The sequence below is a fragment of the Macrobrachium nipponense genome, chromosome 1 (genome assembly GCF_015104395.2).
Source record: "Macrobrachium nipponense isolate FS-2020 chromosome 1, ASM1510439v2, whole genome shotgun sequence".
NCBI lineage: Eukaryota > Metazoa > Arthropoda > Malacostraca > Decapoda > Palaemonidae > Macrobrachium > Macrobrachium nipponense.
Window position 1 is genome coordinate 57,266,109 of NC_087200.1, and position 20,726 is coordinate 57,286,834.

General features: G+C 42.6%; 1 protein-coding gene across 2 annotated transcripts in view; it reads left to right on the forward strand.

Moving 5' to 3' along the window:
* Positions 1-20,726, forward strand: part of LOC135219322 (transforming growth factor beta regulator 1-like) — a gene marked incomplete in the record, with an annotated part of 249,284 nt that overhangs the window by 220,033 nt on the left and 8,525 nt on the right. For both annotated transcript variants that reach the window (XM_064255988.1, XM_064255987.1), the window contains 1 exon segment: positions 16,975-17,103. In XM_064255988.1, the coding sequence (XP_064112058.1) occupies positions 16,975-17,094 (120 nt within the window).

Sequence of the window (20,726 nt, forward strand, 5' to 3'; positions counted from 1 at the left end):
TTTCATTGGTTCAATCCTGTAATGTTGGGGTTTCGGTGGCTCCCTCTCTCTCTTCGGGCTTGAGGGAAGGTGTACCTTTGGCGGGGCTGTCTTCTTTAGCACCTTCCACAAGTCCTGTAGTAGTTTCTCAGGCTTCTGGTCTAGATGCTTCATGGGCGGTTACAGAGTCTTCTGCAACTCCGTATATTTATACTTCACTGGGTTTGATATGTATTGTGTCAGTCGCGGTTCTTGCAGGTGCTACAGCAGTTGGGATTCGTCTGCGCCATCGTTTAGTGTGTCAGTACCAATAGCTGGTAAATTTCCTTCTCTGGTTCCCATTAGTTCCACAGTTTGTAGCTTGTCCTTAGATGCACCCTTGAGTACTGTACCAGTGGGTATGTTTTCCACCTGTTCAACGTCAGCAGTAGGTGCTCTAGTGGTTACTCTTGAGTATGGCTTCTTCCTTTTTCTCTCCTTGTTCTACTTCTTTCTCAGCTTTTCCTGTGGCTATTTCTGTTCCTCCTTCCAAGGTGTTCAAGGTGGGTTCTGCTTTGGTTCCTGGTTATCCAGGAGTACTTCCTCCTCCTCCCTTAATCAGTGTGACTTCAGCTCCAGATATGAGTGCATTTAGCTTAGGTATGATGGGGTCAGTTATGTTAGGTGTTGGTCTTGCTCATCCAGGTGTAGCAAGTTCTGGGTTATCGGTTGCTGCTCTTGCAGGTGGTCTGTCTGTTCCAGTTCAGTCAGACCAATCTGTCAGAGAATACTCTATTGAAGAAGAGGAGCCAGTACCAAATGTGGTTTTTTCTCTAGTGAATGCAAGCGGATGGTGGACTTTATTCATTCTCTCTATCCGCAGTCCAAGGCTCCTGAGGAACCTACACAACCAAATCAAGAAGTGTTTGAAATGTTGTATTCAACTAAGCCAGTAGTCTCTCAACATCAGGTAAGCTGGTCTGGTTTGACCGAGTCCAGCAGGCTTTGTTGCTCCATTTTTACAGCTGAGTTGTATGCCATTTTAGTTTCAATTAAGAAAATTTTACTTTGTGACGATAACAGTTTTACTATTTTCACAGATTCTCTAAGTGCTGTTCAAGCCATGAATTTTTATTCAAAACATCCTCTGATTTTAGAGATTTTAGAATGGTTGTTTTTAGTTAACCGAAAAAGGAAAACCGTAAACTTCTGTTGGGTACCAGCACACACAGGAGTAGCTGGAAATGATAAGGCTGATAAGCTAGCGAAAAGGGCAATTCATGATGGTCCACAAAGAAATATTGCATTACCATTTAGAGATTTTTTCCCTTACATACAAAAAAAAGCCTGAGAGAAGTGGCAAAATAAATGGGAAAATTTAGTAGAAAGCAATCAAGAGATGTTGGAAATTACGAGATCAGCAATTCCTTTTAATTACAGCAAAATGTTGAGGAGATGGGAACGGCCCTTTGCCGGTTAAGAATTGGCCACACACACCTAACACATGGTTATTTAATGGCTGGACATCCCCAGCCATTCTGTGATGACTGCCTAGTTCCTCTGACTGTGCGACACTTGCTGGTCGAGTGTCCCAGTCTTCAGGATATTAGAGAGCGTTTCCTCTCAGAGTGCCGTAATGAGGAAGGGGAATACCTTCTCTCCAGGGTACTTGGAAGGAATATTATTAGTCAGATGAGTGGTATTTTTAGGTTTGTGGAGGAAGCAGGCTTCCTACAAAAGTTATAACTTTTTATAGTAAAGTATAAATGATATCATACTTGAAACTTAAGTGTATGTAAGAACATTTTTTTTTTTTTACTTATTATTTATTTATTTTTAATTACATAACGGCATATTTCCGGCATCAATGACCTAAGTTGTTGGGACGCCATGGTACTTTTTTACATCAATCAATCAATCAATCTCTAGGTTAGCATCATTTATTGGGTTGGGTAGACAGGATTCAACCTTGCTTCCTAACGGGATGGGGTTCTATGGAGTAGCAGGTAACTCTTCTGCTGGTGGCGGAGTTCCACTCAACGAATTTGTTGAAGCTCTTCTGTCTCTGGTGCCTTTATCGGATTGTTTGGTAGGGGTTACATCTCATGAGGCTTGTATTTTGAGAGACACCTTTCACACCCAGTCAGAGGCCTTGTCCCACTCTATGTGGATTTGTCTGGGTTAATGGGATTTCTCAAAAAAGATGGATATACTCCTACCGATCCTGTATGGTTTGTCAACCTCATCACTTCAGGTTCGATGGGGTTGGCATACCAGACTAAAAATTTGGCTGGCTGTACCACATTCTTTGGCAAGAAGAGGAGGGACTTCTTTTTAAGTCATCTGTCACCTCACTATCAGGACACTCATAAAAGGGTTCTGTTGAGGGCGCCTTTTGCACTCTGGAACAGTCAACAGTCTTTTTAGAGAGGAGGATGTTGCCTCGATGGTCAGTTTCTTGTTGTCATCGTCGACAGAAGTAGTGTCGCAGCAGGCTATGATTCGTGTTGCAGCTCAGAATTCAAGATCACCTAAAGGATCCAGGGTGTCATCTCCGGCTAAGCGATTGAGTTCTTAAGTCCCCTGTAAGATCGCCAAAAAAGGTCTAAGGGTTCAGCGTCTGTCTCTGGTTTGAAACCTTCTTTCTCTAAGAGGGGTTTTTGGTATCTTTTCGGGGCGGGATCCATCTTTCATACTTTCCAAAATGTGTTGTGAAGTCTGAGTCTGAAATGAGTTCTCTTCCTAGGTCATTTAAAGTTTCATCGTTAGATGATTTTGTAGGAGTTGACATATCTGAATGTGTCTGTGTTCGGTTTGAGTGCTAAAAATTTATTTGTCATGCACTGAGAAACTTTTATCTCATCTGAGAACCTTATCTCATTCCATTTCCAAAAATGCAGTTAGTTTCTTCTTGCGAGAGGTTATTAGTCAAGCATCGGATGGTTCTTCATCGCTTTTGGAGCCTTTGAGTTTTTTGTGTCCAAGGCCGCATAGTATCAGAGGGATGGCTACTTCTTCGGCTTTCTTGAGGAATTATCGGTGTTGGTGATCTTGGAAGTCAGTGTCGGTTTTCATGACATTCTACCTTAGGTATATTCAGTTTTCTTCAGAGAAGAGCTACTCGCTGGGTCCCTTTTTTTGCGGCCAACTCAGTATCTCAATTTTTCAAGGTAAATTGTATTTTTCCTAATTATACTAACCTAGGTTCTTTACAATACAATAAGAATTACTTAAGGAGAAGCCTGGATGTGGCCGCTGAACTTTCAAACAAGGCAGCGAGGCAGTTATCTACCATCCGGTTGTTGGCTATGCCAACACCGGTGGTGAGTGTTCACTTTGCTTTCGGCCCAGGTAGCAGATTGAGGGGTGGCATGAGGTGGGCAGTATGTGTAAAGGACCTAGGTTTGTATGGTTAGGAAAAATACAATTTACGGGCAGTCCGCGGGTTATGATAGGGGTTCCGTTCTTGAGACGCGTCGTAAGCCGGAACATCATAAAAAATCCTAAGAAAACCTTACTTTTAATGCTCTGGGTGCATTGAAAACTATGTAAACTGCATTGTTATTGCATTTTTCACATAAAAAACCTTCAAATATTGATTATTTTGCATTTTTGGTGTCATATTTCATCTGCCAGATGAGCGTTGTAGGCGTCGTAACCCTGGAACATGCTTCGTAACCCTGGAAATAATGTCTGATGAATATAATTGAGAAGCGCCTTAACCTCGGAACGTCGTAACCCGAACGCGTCGTAACCCTGGGACTGCCTGTACTTTCAAAAATTGTGATTTGTTCCTACATGGTATACAAACCATCGGTCCCATACAATAGGAAGACGCACTGATTAGTGGGATGAATCTGAGTGAGCTTCTGAACCGACAAGTTCAACCTACCTTGGCTCCTCTCCCGGTCTTTAGAGCAAGGGTGAGGGACCCGCCATGGACCTCTGATCGGAGTTATAGAACTGCGAGATTGGAGGCAGTCTTCTGGGCTTTTCCTTAAGGAGCAAAACACAATTCGCGCTTAGGGGAAAGTGAAGAACCATATGTCGGAGACAATAAGGCAAAAACAAAGCAATGGGTTTGTCTTATGTCGGGGATCCCCGATTTCCCGCCTTGCAGGGGAAATGGGGAGGAATGTGCTTCAATTGTTAAGAAGGAATAGAAAGGGTGCTCCAAGGAGTGTCTTACCTGCATCCATGCTCGGTCCAGCATGTAATGGTCCGCATACTCTCTGCCCAAAGGGAAAGAGTAGGATGAAAGCAAAGAAGAAGAGCCAGTCACTCTGCATTCGTATCCGATCATACCGTACAATGAGACCAGTTGCTAACTTGTCCTGTTAGAGGAGCTGGATAAGCTTCATAACTTGCTGAGCAGCCACCACTGGTCCCAAGGAGAAGGTGTCCAAGGACTTGTGGGCAACATCCCAAAGGTAATGAGAGTTGGAGGTAGTCTGGCATGCCCAGATCCCCGCCTTCAAAACCTGTTGAACCGACAGGTTCTTCTGGAATGGGAGGGAAGGGGTAATACCCCTGACCTCGTGAGCTCTCAGACGAAGCACACCAGTGTCGTCGCCTGCAGCAGAGTATGCCTTCCTGATCGGTGCTAACGAAGAATTGTCGACACTCAGGCTGAAGATGTCGAGTCCTCTTCAGGTAGCACTGTAGCACTCTAACTGGACAGAATAGCATTTTGTCTGGGTCATCATCAACAAAGTCACTGAGGAATGGAATGGAGAAGGACTCGAATTGAGCGTTAGGGACCGCAGGACTCTTGAGTTTTCACTATGAATTCTGGGACAAATTTAAGCGTCACCGATCCACACCCTCTCGTGTGTTTCACAAGGAAGGAAAGTCTGTGGAGTTTGCCTACTCTCTTCGCTGATGCCAGGGCCAGCAAAAAGATGGTCTTGAGGGTCAGATCCTTGTCTGACGACTCTCATAGTGGTTTGTATGGGGCATGAATCAGGCTCTGCACCATGAGAGTCGCATCTCACGCAGGAGGCCTGAGGTCCCTGGGTGGACAAGACTCCTCGAAGCTCCTCATGAGGGGAGGAATCTCAAAAGAAGAAGAGATATCTTTCCCTTTCAGCAGAAGATATCCACCTTCCTGTTATACCAAGTGGCGAACAAGTCTATGACTGGACGCCCCCATAGGGTGAAGAGCCTTTCCGCTATGTCCTGGTGTAGGGACCACTTAGTTCCTACCACCTGATTCTGGCGGCTGAGCTAGTCTGCCACTACATTCCTCTTGCCCAGAATGTACCTGGCTTACAGCTCCACTGTGTGAGCCAAGGCCCACTCATGCACCTGCATTGTCAACCAGGGAACATCGAAGACGGCAAGCTCGCATACTGGGGCCGTGGTCTCGTTGAGGGCAGGTCAGGGACTGGACTCAGGAACAGGAACAGCAGCCGGTCCGGAAACTACAGCAGGGCCGGTAGGCATGTAGGGGGGCAAGAAAACGGTCTGGGTTAAGCTCCGCACTAGCAGGTCCCATTCTCTGCAGGGCCGGCATTGCTTTCGCGTCTGGAGACATCAAGGAAGGCAGGAACCCAGGGGGCGGCATTGGGAAGGCAGGAATCCAGGGGGCAGCATTGGAAAGGCAAAGGAAGGCAGCTGATGCCCGCTGCCCACAGAAGCAGAGACGCTCGTAGGGTGGTGAGACCAGACCATGTGTGGAGGAGCCGAGTAGCCGGGCTGGGTCAAGGTAGAGGTGGTAGGGGTAGAGACTGAGTGGGTGGCAGTGCTGGTTGGGGTATGGTTAAGGTGCGCAAGCAGCGCATGCGCTGAAGGGGACCCCGCGAGGCCCAGAGAAGCCCAAGCCTGGTCTAATTCGGGCACAACACCTGCAGGGGGAATAGTCGGGTTAATTGAAGGGGTCCATCCTTGATCCGAAGGAGGACCTTTGGGGCAAGGAGAGATACCAGAAAAGGCATTGCTTGGGGCCGCCACTAAAGCTTCCTCCCCCCCCCTCCGACATCAGAAAGGTAAAAGGAGAAAGAAGCTTCCCCCGTAGGGTTAGCAGCAAATGTAGGCCAATTACAGGGGGACAAGAACAAGGCAGAAGGATCCAGTACAGGAGTGGAGGGGGTGAAACACTCCTCGCCATGGCTTTTGGTCTCCTGACATAGCCCCTCCTGGCTGCGAACTTCTCCCACTGAACAGCAGACCATGAACAACACTCCACATACATTATTACACCATCACAATTGACTCTTCGGCACAAAGCACAAACCGTATGAGGATCTACTTCGACCAAGGAGCAAATTATGTTACACTTCTTGCTGTCTACCCGCGGGCCACGCCTGAAGGATTTAGACGGCAACAAGGGCTGTAGATAGAGGGATTGCTGAGAATCCATTTTAAATCTCAAGCAAACCACCAAAACAGGAAAAAAAAGAGCAAAAACAGGAAATTTCCCACTGGGAAAAAGCAATGTCCAGCAGAAAGTTGGGCAGAGAGCGCAGAGGAGCATGCTCATACGACGACGTCCAAAAGCAAAGTCAACACCGGTCTTGGCATAGCCAACAGCCAGATGGTAGTTAAGTACCCACACTGCTGAACTTTCAAACAAAACGTAACCCTGGATACGTTTGCTGGGTCGAGCATGACCCGAGGATTGTTTAAAAAAACATGTTTTTTTCCCATAAATCATCATCTATCTCGAATCTGGGTGTGATCAATCTGCAAGAGGATAGCAGAACACACACTACACTCATGTCAAAACTTGTGTTTGCCTTGCCTTTGTCCTTTCTCCCTTTCTGAGTAATAGTTTGTTTTGAACATGTGTGGGATACAAAAACAAAGTTACCAAGTAGTGATTTCATGTCTAACACTGTTAACTCTGGGATAGTTTTATATTGCTGGAAACTGTAGGTACGTGGTGTGTGTACAATATGTTGCCATTGGTTGTGGCTGAGATTACTTATATTGCAATTTATTCCAATTTCTTTTGAATGCCAATTTCTCAATTTTTTTTTTTCAATGGCCAGCAGGCAGTATTTGCTGGGGATGGATGTCATCAAATTACTTCTAATGGAATTATAAAGTGATTTTGATGATAATTTAGAGGTTGCTGACAACTCTATATGGGAAGAAGCCAAGTTTGTGTAACAAAGAATTGGACGCGAGGGTGGTGGCCTTGAAATGATTACGACACAAGAGGGGGGTGGGTCTCTGCCTTTTTTGGTGACAGATTACATGAGCTTATGTCAACAAATCATGACACACTGGAGAGAGAGAGAGAGAGAGAGACCTTACAGACCTTACAGTTCGTTCGGGTTGCCCCAGGTCCCTCAGTGTGAGGCGCCTCTAATGTCTACCAGAGAGTTGCTAGTACATCTTCCGGTATATTTTGCATCTTCCAATCTTGGATGGTCTGGGATGCAGTTTAGATATTTGTCGAGCTTATTCTTAAACACATCTACGCTCACTTCTGATCTGATATATTCCTCAGATGAGCTGGCAACGCATTGAATAGACGCTGCATTATCGATGCTGGTGCGTAGTGGATTAATGTCCTGTGTGCTTTCCTTATTTTTCCTGGTATAGTTTTGGGCACTATTAATCTACCTCTGCTTGCTCTTTCTGATATTTTTAGTTCCATGATATTTTCTGTTATTCCTTCTATCTGTTTCCATGCCTGAATTATCATGTAGCGTTCTCTTCTCCTTTCTAGACTATATAATTTTAAGGATTGTAGTCTTTCCCAGTAGTCTAGGTCCTTAACTTCTTCTATTCTAGCTGTAAAGGACCCCTTTGTACACTCGATTTGTGCAATATTCCTTTTGATAGTGTGGGTACCATATCATATTGCAATATTCAAGTGGACTACGAACATATGTTTTATAAAGCATAATCATGTGTTCAGCTTTTCTTGTTTTGAAGTGCCGTAACAACATTCCCATTTTTGCTTTACATTTTGCCAACAGAATTGCTATTTGATCATTGCATAACATGTTCCTATTCATCATCACACCAAGGTCTTTAACTGCTTCCTTATTTGTGATTGTCTCATTATTAGGTCCCCTATATGCATATAGCTTTCCTTCTCTGTCTCCATAATTTATTGATTCAAATTTATCAGAGTTAAATACCATCCTATTTACCTCTGCCCAATCATATACTTTGTTAAGGTCTCTTTGTAGAGCATTCCTATCTTCATCACAAGTAATTTCTCTACTTATTCTTGTGTCATCAGCGAAACTACTCACTACCGAATCCTTAACATTACTGTCTATGTCTTCAATCATAATAACAAACAATATTGCAGCTAGCACCGTACCTTGTGGCACACCGGATATTACCTTGGTTTCATCCGATTTCTCATCGTTTGCAATAACTATCTGTTTTCTGTTGTGTAAAAATTCTTTTAACCATCTTCCTACTTTATCTACGATATTGTGTTTTCTAATTTTCTTTGCTAATATATTATGGTCTACTTTGTCAAAAGCTTTTGCAAAGTCTAGATAAACCACATCTGTTTCATTTCTGCTTTTCATATTTTTGAATATGTTCTCACGGTGGACTAACAGTTGGGTTTGTGTACTTTTTCCGGGTACGAAACCGTGTTGTCCTATATTAAACAAATTATTTTTTATTAAATGTTTCATAATATTTTTCTTCATTACCCTTTCATACACTTTCATAATATGTGATGTTAGACTCACAGGCCTATAATTACTTGCCTCTAGTCTTGATCCACTTTTGAAAGTAGGGGTGATATATGCTAATTTGTGCTCATCATAAATCTTGCCTGTATCTACACTTTGTCTTAATAATATTGCAAGTGGCTTTGCGATAGAATGAACTACTTTCTTTAACAAAATAGCAGGGACTCCATCCGGCCCTGCAGCAGCTCCATTTTTAATTTCATTAATTGCCTGCACAATATCAGCTTCATTAATTTCTATGTCAGCTAAATATTCACTATTTTCTTCCCTTACTTCTATATCATTATCTTCATTATCTACTCTAGGGGTGAATTCTCTCTTATATCGTTCTGCCAGTATGTTGCAAATTTCCTTTTTTTCATTCGTTAATCTCCCTTCAATTCTCAGAGGGCCTATTTCTATTCTTCTTTTATTCATCTTCTTCGCATTTGAGTATAATAGTTTGGGGTTTTGCTTGATATTTAATAGGGTTTTTTCTTCCAAGTCCCGTTTTTCATTTTCTTTTGATTGTATAATCTTTTGTTCTGCATTTTCTATCTTACTTTTTAGTTCTATAACTTTCCATGCATTTTTTTCTTTTGCAAGACCCTTTTTCCACTTTCTGATTTTCTGGAACAAGATCCTTCTGTCTCTTGGTATGCATGAATGATGTTTACTTTTCTTCTTCGGTATATATTTTTCCACTATTTTCTCCAATATTTTATATAATATCTCCGTATTTACCCTTATGTCATCACTTACGAAAATGTTATCCCAATCTTTGTTTAATTCTTCATTAATTTCTGACCATTTTATATTTTTACTGTAGAAGTTGTATTTTCCATATCCTTCCCACTTTTTCATTTCTTGCTTATCTCTATTTTCACTTGCTTTGGAATGAACTGTTAATTCTATGACATTATGGTCTGAAATACTCGCATTATAAACTATTATTTCTTTAACATAATTCATCTCGTTCACAAATACTAGGTCTAAAGTATTTTCCTTTCTTGTTGGCAGGTGATTTATTTGTTGAATGTTGTATTCTAGTAGCATATCTAATAGCTTTTCAAATTGCCTCTTATCTTCTGCACTACTATTACTCTCTTTTTTATATGTATAAGTACAACCACAATCTCCTATTCGTTCTTTCCATTCTACGAAAGGAAAGTTGAAGTCACCAGATAGGAGAATAGTCCATCCTTGTGATTTCTACATATATCATCCAATTTTTCAATTATTAAGTCAAACTCTTTAGTATTAGGAGGTCTATATATTACTATGTTCATCAATTTTTCAGATTCAAATTCTACCGCTATTAGTTCACATTCTGAGTTACTATATTTCTCATATATTTTTCCTTGTTTTTTGTCTTTCCCATATATTGCGGTTCCCCCTTGATTCCTATTTTTTTCTATCTGATCTATAAGTTTGGAACCCTTTTATTTGATCATCATTCCCAGTCTCTTGGGAATACCAGGTTTCACTTATATTCATTATATCTATTTTCTTTTCATTTTGGGTTAGTTCTTCTGAGTACTCTATTTTTCTTTTTGAGTTACTCGTAACTAAACCCTAAAGGACTACAATACCGTGACAGAACAACCCCGACACTAATCGAGCTATTTTGGCTTCCAGTAAAAGCAAGAATATAAATCAAATATTCTTTACATTGCTTCTTACGTTCTTTAAAGCACTAAAATACACTTAAGTTTCTTTGGACCTGAAATGAGTATGTAATCGGACATGCAAGTGAAGCATGTAGGCTATTTGAACCTAGAACAAATTGTAAGTCAAGTGAGAGAGTTTTCTACATAGGGCACCAAGACTATACAACATTAAATATCGCCAGAAGTGAATTAAGATCCTACAAGAAGAAATCATATTAAAAAAAGAACTAAATACACTCCTGTTCTGCAGGAGCTACGATACTGATAAGAAAACACTAAAAGACAATATTCTCAAATAAAATATAAGAAGCAAGTTATTTTGAAAACGCACAAGGGCCCGCCAGAGAGAGATCATCCCTGTGGAGGGGCTGTACACAAAGCCAAACAAATCTATTATGGGGGACATACTACAGTTTATACAACCAATAACTTGACCTAGTACTACAAGCCTAGTTACAGATGGTTTAAAGTTGGCAGAGCCGAGTTTTTCCTCAGTCTGTGTTTAAATATGCAGCTCCTAGATTATACAAACTTCCTCTCTAACTGAGGCAGATTGAGGATTTGAAATCTTTCAAAAATAAACTTAAAACCTTTTTGTCTAATCGATGCTATGATACGGAGGATCAAACGGTGAATGTGGAATTTGCAGTGTGATTAAAAAATACATCCGATGAATAAGCTGTTAATTTGATAATGGGGGGTCCAACGAGCGCTATCGAAGTGCTTGACCTGGATAAGTCATCAACAAGTAACAATTATCAATACAGTGTAGGAACAGGTACAGCATAACAAATGCATTTATTGTACGTATCAGTAACATTAATCATTGTATTAAATGTATAGACTATAATGAAAATGTCCGTTTTATGGATCTAGTTACAATAAACAACAGAATTATCATCCTGGGTTTAATTATAAGTGGTTTATTTAATGAAGGGTACCCTGAAGTCAAGTCTTTTTATTAGCACTGCCACTGTTTGACAATAATATTAAATGATTTGTTTATCTTACCACGAAGTCCTCCTGTGACTGCTTAATTTCTCAGAGAGAGAGAGAGAGAGAGAGAGAGAAAGATCGAGAGAGAGAGAGAAGAGAGAGAGAGAGAGAGAGTTGTTTTGCATTATTGCCTTACAAACGATTAGTTTTTCTTTCCTCTTATACTTAAGCCTGAAAAATTCTACATCATCAGAGAGAGAGAGAGAGAGAGAGAGAGAGAGAGAGAGAGAGAGATTGTTTTGCATTATTGCCTTACAAACGATTAGTTTTTCTTTCTTCTTAAGTTAAGCCTGAAAAATTCTACAACATAATCAATAAGACATGGGCTGCATGAAGATGAACTCTGGGTCTAATAGCTGCGACGAGTGAGACTTTCAAAAATTAAATTGGCAATTCGATTAGGGTACGTCCCATGAACACCATGTAGCCAGGTTCTACATTATGGGACACGTAGTAATTGCAGTTAAGTAAATAAAGTAGATATTTAAAAATAAACAAACAATAATTTGTGATATTATTAATATAACTTAATATACAAGTTCCCTTCATTGCTTCTGAAAAAGGAACCATCGCCCAAGTTCAGTATCTTCCATTGAATGTTTGGATTCGGCCATATTGAATCTGCTAAAGTTGAGGACCTATCTCCGATTAATATTGTTTTGTAGTTAAGGTTTGTTTCGAGACGTTATATGATAGATGCCTTTGTGTTGAATGAACCGTCTAACTTCGTAGATAGCAATTTTATTGAATTGACTTTCCTCTTAATTAGCGAAACTTGGTAAAACGATTCGTAAAAGCTAGCAGTTCTGGCCGTGGCAGCTTCATACATTTCGTAGCAATTTAGGTATAATAATGAAGTAGTCATTTACATGAAGCTGTAGAACAACAGTTGAAGATTGTGTATCGTTTTGTCCAGGGGATACCATTTAGGACTTGCACGAACGGTTTTGCCGAAGTTATTCATTCCAGTCTTTGTTGTAAGCTTTGGGTAGGTATCACCCCTAAGCTGGACCCATGTTATCTTACGGTGGTCCTGGATCGTTGCTTTAACCCCCACCCCCCACCTCACCACGCAACTCTGGTTCATGCAGCAAGGGGCAGTGGCCTTGGAGTCTACCGCTATGGCAACCTTCCACGCCGTCTCCTGGCTGGATCTGTGGTCCCTCACAGTATCCAAAGTCGCAGCTTCTCCGTGACCGGTAGCTCCTGGAGAAGACTTGGCTTTCAGGAGACTTTGTCAGTCTGGGGGTAGGGCTATCTCCTACCTGGCCCACCAGACTGCCAACGTGTGGGACCGCGGCCGTTTAGTACACCAGGCAGTTATGAAGATGGCTGGGCCGTCTTGTTCTACTGCTGCAAGGCCTCAGAGCCAAGCTAGCTCTTCCTCTGCCCCCAAGGCTTCTTCTCTGTCGAAGGCGGCACAGGGAAAGACCTAGCCCAGTCTTCCTCCTTCACTTCGAGAGGCGAGTGCGAGCCCTCCTCTCAGCCCTCCTTCTCTCGTGGGAATGGAGGTAAGCGTAAGGGGAAGAAGGTGAAACGCTAAGGACAGAGTTCCCCCTCACCTGCTGCCGAAAGGGGGTTGGCTGCCTGGCAAGCCATTGGGCAACATGGCAGCACTATGGAGCCAAGACCTGGGTAGTAGATGTTCTTCGGGAGGGATATCTTCTCCCCTTCGAGTGGAGGCCACCCCTCACTTCTCATCCGGCCCATCAACGGACATACGTTCCCTGTTTGGCCAGGGACGTAGCACTCAAAGGAGTGCAGATGATGCTGAGCAAGGGAGCTGTAGAAATCATGTGAGAACCATCACTGGGTTTCTACAGCCAGCTTTTCTTGGTGGAGAAGTCCACGGGGGCTGGAGACCGGTGATAGATCTCTCTCCTTTGAACCAATTCGTTCGCCAGGCTCGGTTCATGATGGAAAAGGCATGTTCCGTGCTCGATTCCACCAGGGAGAATGGTTTCATGCTTTCAGTAGACCTGAAGGATGCATATTTTCAAATACCCATCCATCGGTCCTCAAGGAAGTACCTACGCTTTATCCTCAATGGGATGATGTACCAATCCAGGGCACTATGTTTCGGACTCTCAGCCGCCCCTCAGGTGTTCATGTAAGTGTTCACACTGGTGTCAGCTTGGCCCCACTCGGTCGGAACACATCTTTTGAGGTATCTTGACAATTGGTTGGTCCTGGCGAGCTATCGCTTGCAGTTGCTACAGGGCAGAGATCGCCTCCTTGACTTTTGTCGTGATGTGGGGATTGTGATAAATTTCGAGAAGTTGGATCTCTCCCCTAAGCAGAGGATAAAGTACCTGGACATGCTGATCAACATTGTATCAGCACGAGTTTTCCCCGCAGACTCAAGGATCAGCAGGTTCAGGCAGGTAGCTCAATGGTTTTTGTCACGACAGGGAGAACCAGCTCAGCTTTGGCAAGTCGTGATCGGTCACCTGTTGTCACTAGAGAAGTTAGTCCCTCATGGACTTTTTCACCTGCAGTCTCTGCAATGGAGACTGAAGGAGTGTTTGTCACAGGTTTGGGATCCGCAATCCTTCATTGTTCCTCTCATGGAGGAAGTAAGGGAGGATTTAGCCTGGTGGCTAGACAACAGGAACCTCTTAATAGGAGTGAAGTTGCACACTCCCCCTCCAGAGATGATTCTGTTCTCGGATGCATCGACTGAGGGCTGGGGCACACATCTGGAGGAATTGCTGGTTTCAGGTGTGTGGGATTGACACAACGAACACCTTCACATCAACGTCCTGGAACTCAAGGCAGCGTTTCTGGCGCTCCAAGAATTTCAGGAACGTATGATGGGACACTGTGGTGTTGATGAGCAACAACACCATGGTAGTGGCATACTTCAACAAACGGGGGCTTAGTGTCCCCCACGTTGCGTCAGTTGACTGTGCAGTTGCACGAGTGGGCGTGGCCCACTTGGAGCTGTCATCCAGGTACATTCCAGGCAAGAGGAATGTAGTGGCAGACAAGCTCAGCTGCCAGAATCAGGTGATTGGGACAGAATGGTCTCTACACCCAGACGTGGCGGAAAGGCCATGCGACCTGTGGGGATGCCCAGTGGTGGATCTTTTCACCACCCAGCACAACAGAAAATTTCCAGTTTTCTTCTCCATCGTGCCAGACCCATGGGCAGCTGCAGAGGACACGTGCCAACTAACACCCATGGGACAACCTCAAAGTGTACTCCTTTCCCCCGTTCTGTCTAATTCGCAAGGTGATCAGCACGGCGCTGGCCACCAGCAACCTTCCAATGATTCTGGTGGCTCCCAAATGGCCTCAGGCCATTTGATATCCAGACCTGCTGGCTCTTCTCTCCGAGGCACTTCGAGAGATTCCCCCATGGCACAACCTGCTGTGCCAACCGCACGTGGAACGGTACCGCCAGGAGTACATTCCTTGTGTCTTCATGGCTGGCGGTTATCCGCCATCTCTTGCGAGTGAGAGGCTTTTCTCGCTGTGCAGCAACAAAGATGGCAGAATACCTCAGACAGTCCTCTGCAGCAGTGTACTAGAGAAAGTGGTCCGTCCTCTGTGGTTCGTGTCATAGACAGGGTCTCTCTCTGCTCAGAGCCACTTTTCAGCAGGTAGTGGATTTCCTAGTCTTTCTTTGCCAAGAGAAGCTCCTCTCTGTTTTGTCAGTTAAGGGATATAGGGCTGCTTTGGCCTTAGTCCTAAAGCTGTGGGGCATGGATATTTCCTCTTCCATGGAAATATCCCTCCTTATGAAGAGCTTCAAGAGGTCTTGCCCACCCAGGGAACTTAGGCCCCCTGAGTGGGATGCAACTCTCATCCTAAGGAGTTTGACTCATAGAAACTACGAGCTCTCTGGTAGTCGTCAGACAGGGATCTGACCCTCAAGACCATCTTTCTGTTGGCCCTGGCATCGGTAAAGAAAGTAGGGGAACTTCATGGTCTCTCTTTTGATGTTAAACACTCGAGGGATGGGGCTCGGTTATGCTCTATTTTGTCTCAAATTTTGTAGCGAAGACTCAGAACCCCTCGGTCCCTTTACGATCCCCTCCCTAGAGGACTTTACTGGTAATGATTTGGAAGAGATTCTACTTTGTCTTGTTAGAGTGCTATGGTGCTATCTGAAAAGAACTCACCATCTCAGGCCTGAGTGTCAACGCCTCTTTGTTAGCACCGAGGTTACCAAGAAAGAAGTGTCCAAGAACACTATTTCTTTTTGGCTTCGTGAGGTAATCAGAAAAATGTACCCCTTCAAAAGGAGTTTTGACACCAGTACCTTTCATCCGAGAGCCCACGAAGTTAGATGTATTGGTCCTACCGTTGCTTTCCCCAAGAACTTGTCAGTATTGCAGTTGCTGAAGGTAGGGGTGTGGTCCAACCAGACTACCTTCACCTCCTTCTACCTTTGGGATATTGCTCACAGATCCTTGGACACTTTTTCCTTGGGACCTGTGTTGGCTGCTCAACAAGTTGTGTAGCTTACCCAGCTCCTCTAATGGGACAAGGTTGCATCTCGTCCTTGTGGTAACTGTGTGAATGGAGGGTGAATGAGATTGTGACTGGCTTCTTTTCCTCCTTCCTTCTCCTCTCTTCCTTTGGGCAGGGAGTGACGGTTGTCGCATGCTGGAGAGGGTGACAGATGCAGGTAAGCTATGTGACTGAGCTACATTCTTTCCCTTTCATTAGGGATAGACGCACGCATCCATCCCTTCCCTAACAAGGGGGGAAGTGGACAGCAGTAAGAGACAAACCCAATACTATATATTCGTTCTTGTTTGCTATTCATATGAGGTTATGCATGCCCCCCTCTTATGAATTGGTCCAGAGGTCTGGCCATTGGTCTTGCAGTGATCTCACTCCGATCAATTGGACAGAGGCAAGGCGCCCCCCTCCCTCTGCTGCTCTTACGACCAGGGAGGGAACCTTGGTTGGGCAAATAACAGTCTGTTCACAAGACTCAGATTCCTCCCACCAATTAGTGAGTCTTCCTTATGTAAAGGACCAATGGTTTGTATAATGTGTGGGAACAAATCACAGTTTTTGAAAGTAAATTGTATTTTTCCTAATTATACAAACCTGAGGTCCTTTACATATGAGCCCACCTTATGCCACCCCTCATTCTGTTTCTGGGCCTAAAGCAAAGTGAAATCTTTATGTCCGGTCGGGCGGGACTTACGACTATTGGACAAGCAGTTACTGCCTAACTACCTTGTTATTAGAATCTTACGACAGAGTTCCATCTGGCACTGAAAGTAATTCCTTATGTAAAGGACCTCAAGTTTGTATAGTTAGGAAAAATACCATTTACTTTCAAAAATGGATTTTTTTTCATTTAATTTTGCATACTTTGCAATGAGTAGTATTAATAGGAATAAACCATATGTCATATAAATTTTTGCTCTTTTCTAAGTTTTGTTAATCACTTGAACTTATTTTTGTTGTTTGCCATTTTTTCATTATACTACTGTACAATAATTTCTGAATATAGAGCTTTATAAAATTATACTCAAATCACTGGCATGCCTTGAAAATTAGATTAGCACTGGAAAATTGTCACAAGACAAGAAATCTGATGTCTGAAACAAACTTGATTTGAGACTTGATGGGGTCAATATTACAATATCGAATTGAATTTTTTTCATCTCCCCATTTTTTTTCCTTTGCTAATAAATTATTTAGTGCTCTCATTACTCATTTATGTATTTTAGGTATGTCGAAGTGAAGCAGAAGTTGAGAGTGTCTTCGAAGCTGAAAAAGAAGCATCTCTGTGTCATGAATCACTGTTGAGAAACATAAGGTTTGCAAGACATCACGTCACTTCACCATAGGATAAATCTGTAAGTTAAGGTTTATACAGCTTTAGCTTTGGGGACAAAGCTGGGCATGATAAACGTGAGACAGCAGAATAAATGTTCGTATGTGAATATCAACCAGTTTTACATAGAATATATTGTAATATATTGCCTAAACTAATTGCGGCAGCCAGGAGGTAGGGTGTGAAGCTGAAGTTGAAAGCAGGAAATGGAAGCAGGTGGCAAGTGTAATGAGTGATAAAATAGTAATTACTGTAATCAGACCTGTTATGATGTATGGTTCAGAAACCTGTGAATTAAGAAGGAAGGAGGAACAGAAGCTGGAGCGAACAGAGTTGAGAACACTTGAGGTAGATTTTGGTCAAAGAAATCAGAAGTGCAGGATTTGTAAAGCTTACTGGCAGGATAAGATAGTTAAGGTTGAGCTGGCTTGACTTGTGGTAAGGATGAGTGAGGAGGAAGGGTTGAAGAGAGCTGGGATGGAACCTGTTATGAGTAGAAAGTGGGGAGGAAGGCAGATTAGGTGCTGTGATAAAGTGATGGACAATTTGGAGAAGAGGTTAGCAGAGGAAGATGCTTTTGGCAGATGTAGATGGAAAAGATGCATGAAGGCATCTAACCCATTAGCTTAGGTATAACAGTGGAGATTAAATAGATGCCGGTTGGAGTGATTATTTTATCAATATTGATTACTTACCAATATTCTATATTTATGTTTATCCTTTTGCAAGTGGTCATCTCTATATGCTTATACTAATTGAATGTGTTGAATGGTTATTCATTAATGTGATGAGCACCATATTTTTGTGTTTTAGTCTGTGTAGTTTTACTTTTTGGATGGATTAGTTTAGTTGATTATTGTAGTTTATTTCATTCCATCTGTCCACTCACCAATGTAGGTTTTAGATAGATGTTGCAATACACATAGCCCGCTTGTGATTGGTTGGTGGTCACGGGTTTGATTCTGGGCCATTCCATTGAGGAGTGAGAGATGTGTATTTCTGGTATTAGAATTTCACTCTCGACGTGGTTTGGAAGTCACGTAAAGCCGTTGGTCCGGTGCTGAATAACCACTGGTTCCATGCAACGTAAAAGCACCATACAAACAAACAAAACAAACATTGTTTCTGATATCATAGTGACATAGTCTTACTGTTATAAAGATGCAAACTGTTTTTTCAGTAATTCACCTGTGTTTATATATGCAGAGAATCTTCACACGTAATATACTTCTTAAGGCTACTGCTCTGGCATCATGTACATGTGGAATTGATTCCGGTTAGCCTATCTATAATTATAGAATTGTTATTTTAATTACTTAAGTGAGACTGTTCCACCATCTCTCGAATGAATAAAGGACCTGAAGTTTATTTGAAGTTCTGTCTAAAAATAATCTCAAGTTCTGACTGGACATAGTAATAGATCCTGTGGAAGTGGGACAATCTTCTAGGGGGCTCACCTACTCTGAGGATTGTCGTTTTAAGCCAAGAATTTGATCTGGAGATACAGTAGTACCTCGAGATACGAAAGGCTCAACTTACGAAAAATCCAAGTTACGAAAGCAAAGACGAAAAATTTTACTGCTGTACATATGAAAAGTTTTCAAGATACGAAAGGTTTCTGAAAGTCCGAGATTCGCCCCATAACAATTTTGAAACTCGCGCCGCACGCCGCCATCTTAGTTATAGTAGACTCGCCACCATCCTCCTGCTCTCCCATTGGTTCCTGATGCTAGCCAAGCCATGAATCCTTCTCTCTAATTGGACAGCATCCCTCCCATCATGCATCTTCTATACATACGTACTACGTGTTGGCGTGCTTTACCTCGGCCACTTCGCACCCGAAACTTTACCGTAAGCAATCGGCATTCGTTCGCTCCAACGATTTCGTTTAGTAACGTAAATTCGTTAGTGATTTCGTTGCAGTACGTACGTATTATCGTGTTGTGCTACTTTATCGTGTTGTGAGAACGTAACTTAATTATGTACAGTACATAGAGTCATGGGTCCCAAGAAAGTTGCTGAAGTTCACAGAAAGAAGAGAATGCTTTCTATGGAGACAAAAATGGAGATAATAAAAAAGTATGAAGCTGGCTTGCGGTTGAGTGTGATCGCTAAGGAATACGGCCGAAATCCGTCGACGATAGGCGCCATCCTTAAGCAGAAAGAAGCCATCAAAGCAGCTACACCTTCCAAGGGCGTCACTATTTTGTCCAACAAGAGGAGCCATGTGCATAATGAAATGGAAAGGCTGCTTCTTGTATGGATCGAGGACAAAGAAATCGATGGCGATACGATAACCGAGACGGCAATCTGCCAGAAGGCCAGCGCTATTTTCGGCGATTTGATTGCCCAAGCCAAAGACGACAGTGGAGAGGGGACATCAACGGCAACCCCAGAGTTCAAGGCTTCTCATGGGTGGTTCGAAAAATTCCGTAAACGGACTGGCATCCATTCGGTGGTGAAGAAATTGAAATTACGTAAACTATAAAAAAGTAAAACGAAATGTAAAAATCAAAAAAAGACAAAATAAATTTTATTTTAAGTTTTTTGTAAAGTTAAGTGTTACAGTTTTGTTAATGTGTTTTGTAAAGTTTAGTTTGTTTTTTGACATTTTTTTATGTGTTTCGTAAAGTTAAGTGTACGTATCTGCCGTTTGTCCTCCTCCTCCTCCTCTGCCGCCACTTTCGGAGATAGCCTCACTCAAAAGGTAAGCGTCGACATTTTACGTTACAGTAATAATATTTCTTGTACACTAATATACACTTTATTTACAGGTTTGGATTTTTATTCTTAATTTAGTTATTGAATGGTCCAAATTGTTGTAGTATTTCATTGTTTATAGGTCAATTTAGCTTTATTATGAAATTTAATGGGGTGTTTTTGGAGGGCTTGGAACGGATTAGCCATTTTACATGTAAAATGTGTTCCAAGATACGAAAAACTCATTATACGAAGGCCACCTCGGAACGGATTAATTTCGTATCTCGAGGTACTACTGTACTAGAACTTCTCCGGATGGAAGAAAAACAATATGATTTGTTCTAGCTAGGACAAGGTCTCAGAATCGATGCAATTATGAATCTGGTAATGTAGAACCAAAGTGGAGTATCTCCTTGAAGCAAATTTGGTCATGGTAATAATACTAGTTGGTAGGCCCTTTCTAAACAGGGTCCTAGGGAATGTAACAGCCAGATTCGTATTCATAGTCATAACTTTTGGGTCTTTTAGGAAAAAGGGCTAGCCTTTTTACTGTAGGATCGTACTGTCTAGAAAAGGGGAGTCGTAGGGACTAGGGGAGAAGTTAGTCAGGACTGTCAAATCTCGTGACAGATACTGAAACGATTCCGCATAGCTGTGGTCCTCTCTGTAGACCTCCGTTGTCTGATTCTAAGAACAAGGTGTTAATAGGATCCATATTGGCATCTTTTGTGCCGTAAAATTCATGAACTCCATAAAGTTAGAGCACTTCGAATCCTTGAGGAAGTGCCCGCTGTCCTTGCTATACTAATTGTGTTAGTCTGGGGTTGGGGGTCCGTCTTGGGCGTAGTCCCCATTCCCCTAGTAACGGGTCACAATTGCTCAGAGTCCGTTGGGGCTAACAGCTCGATCCGTCCTTAGAAGGATGTGAGCTAGTCTAGAACATCC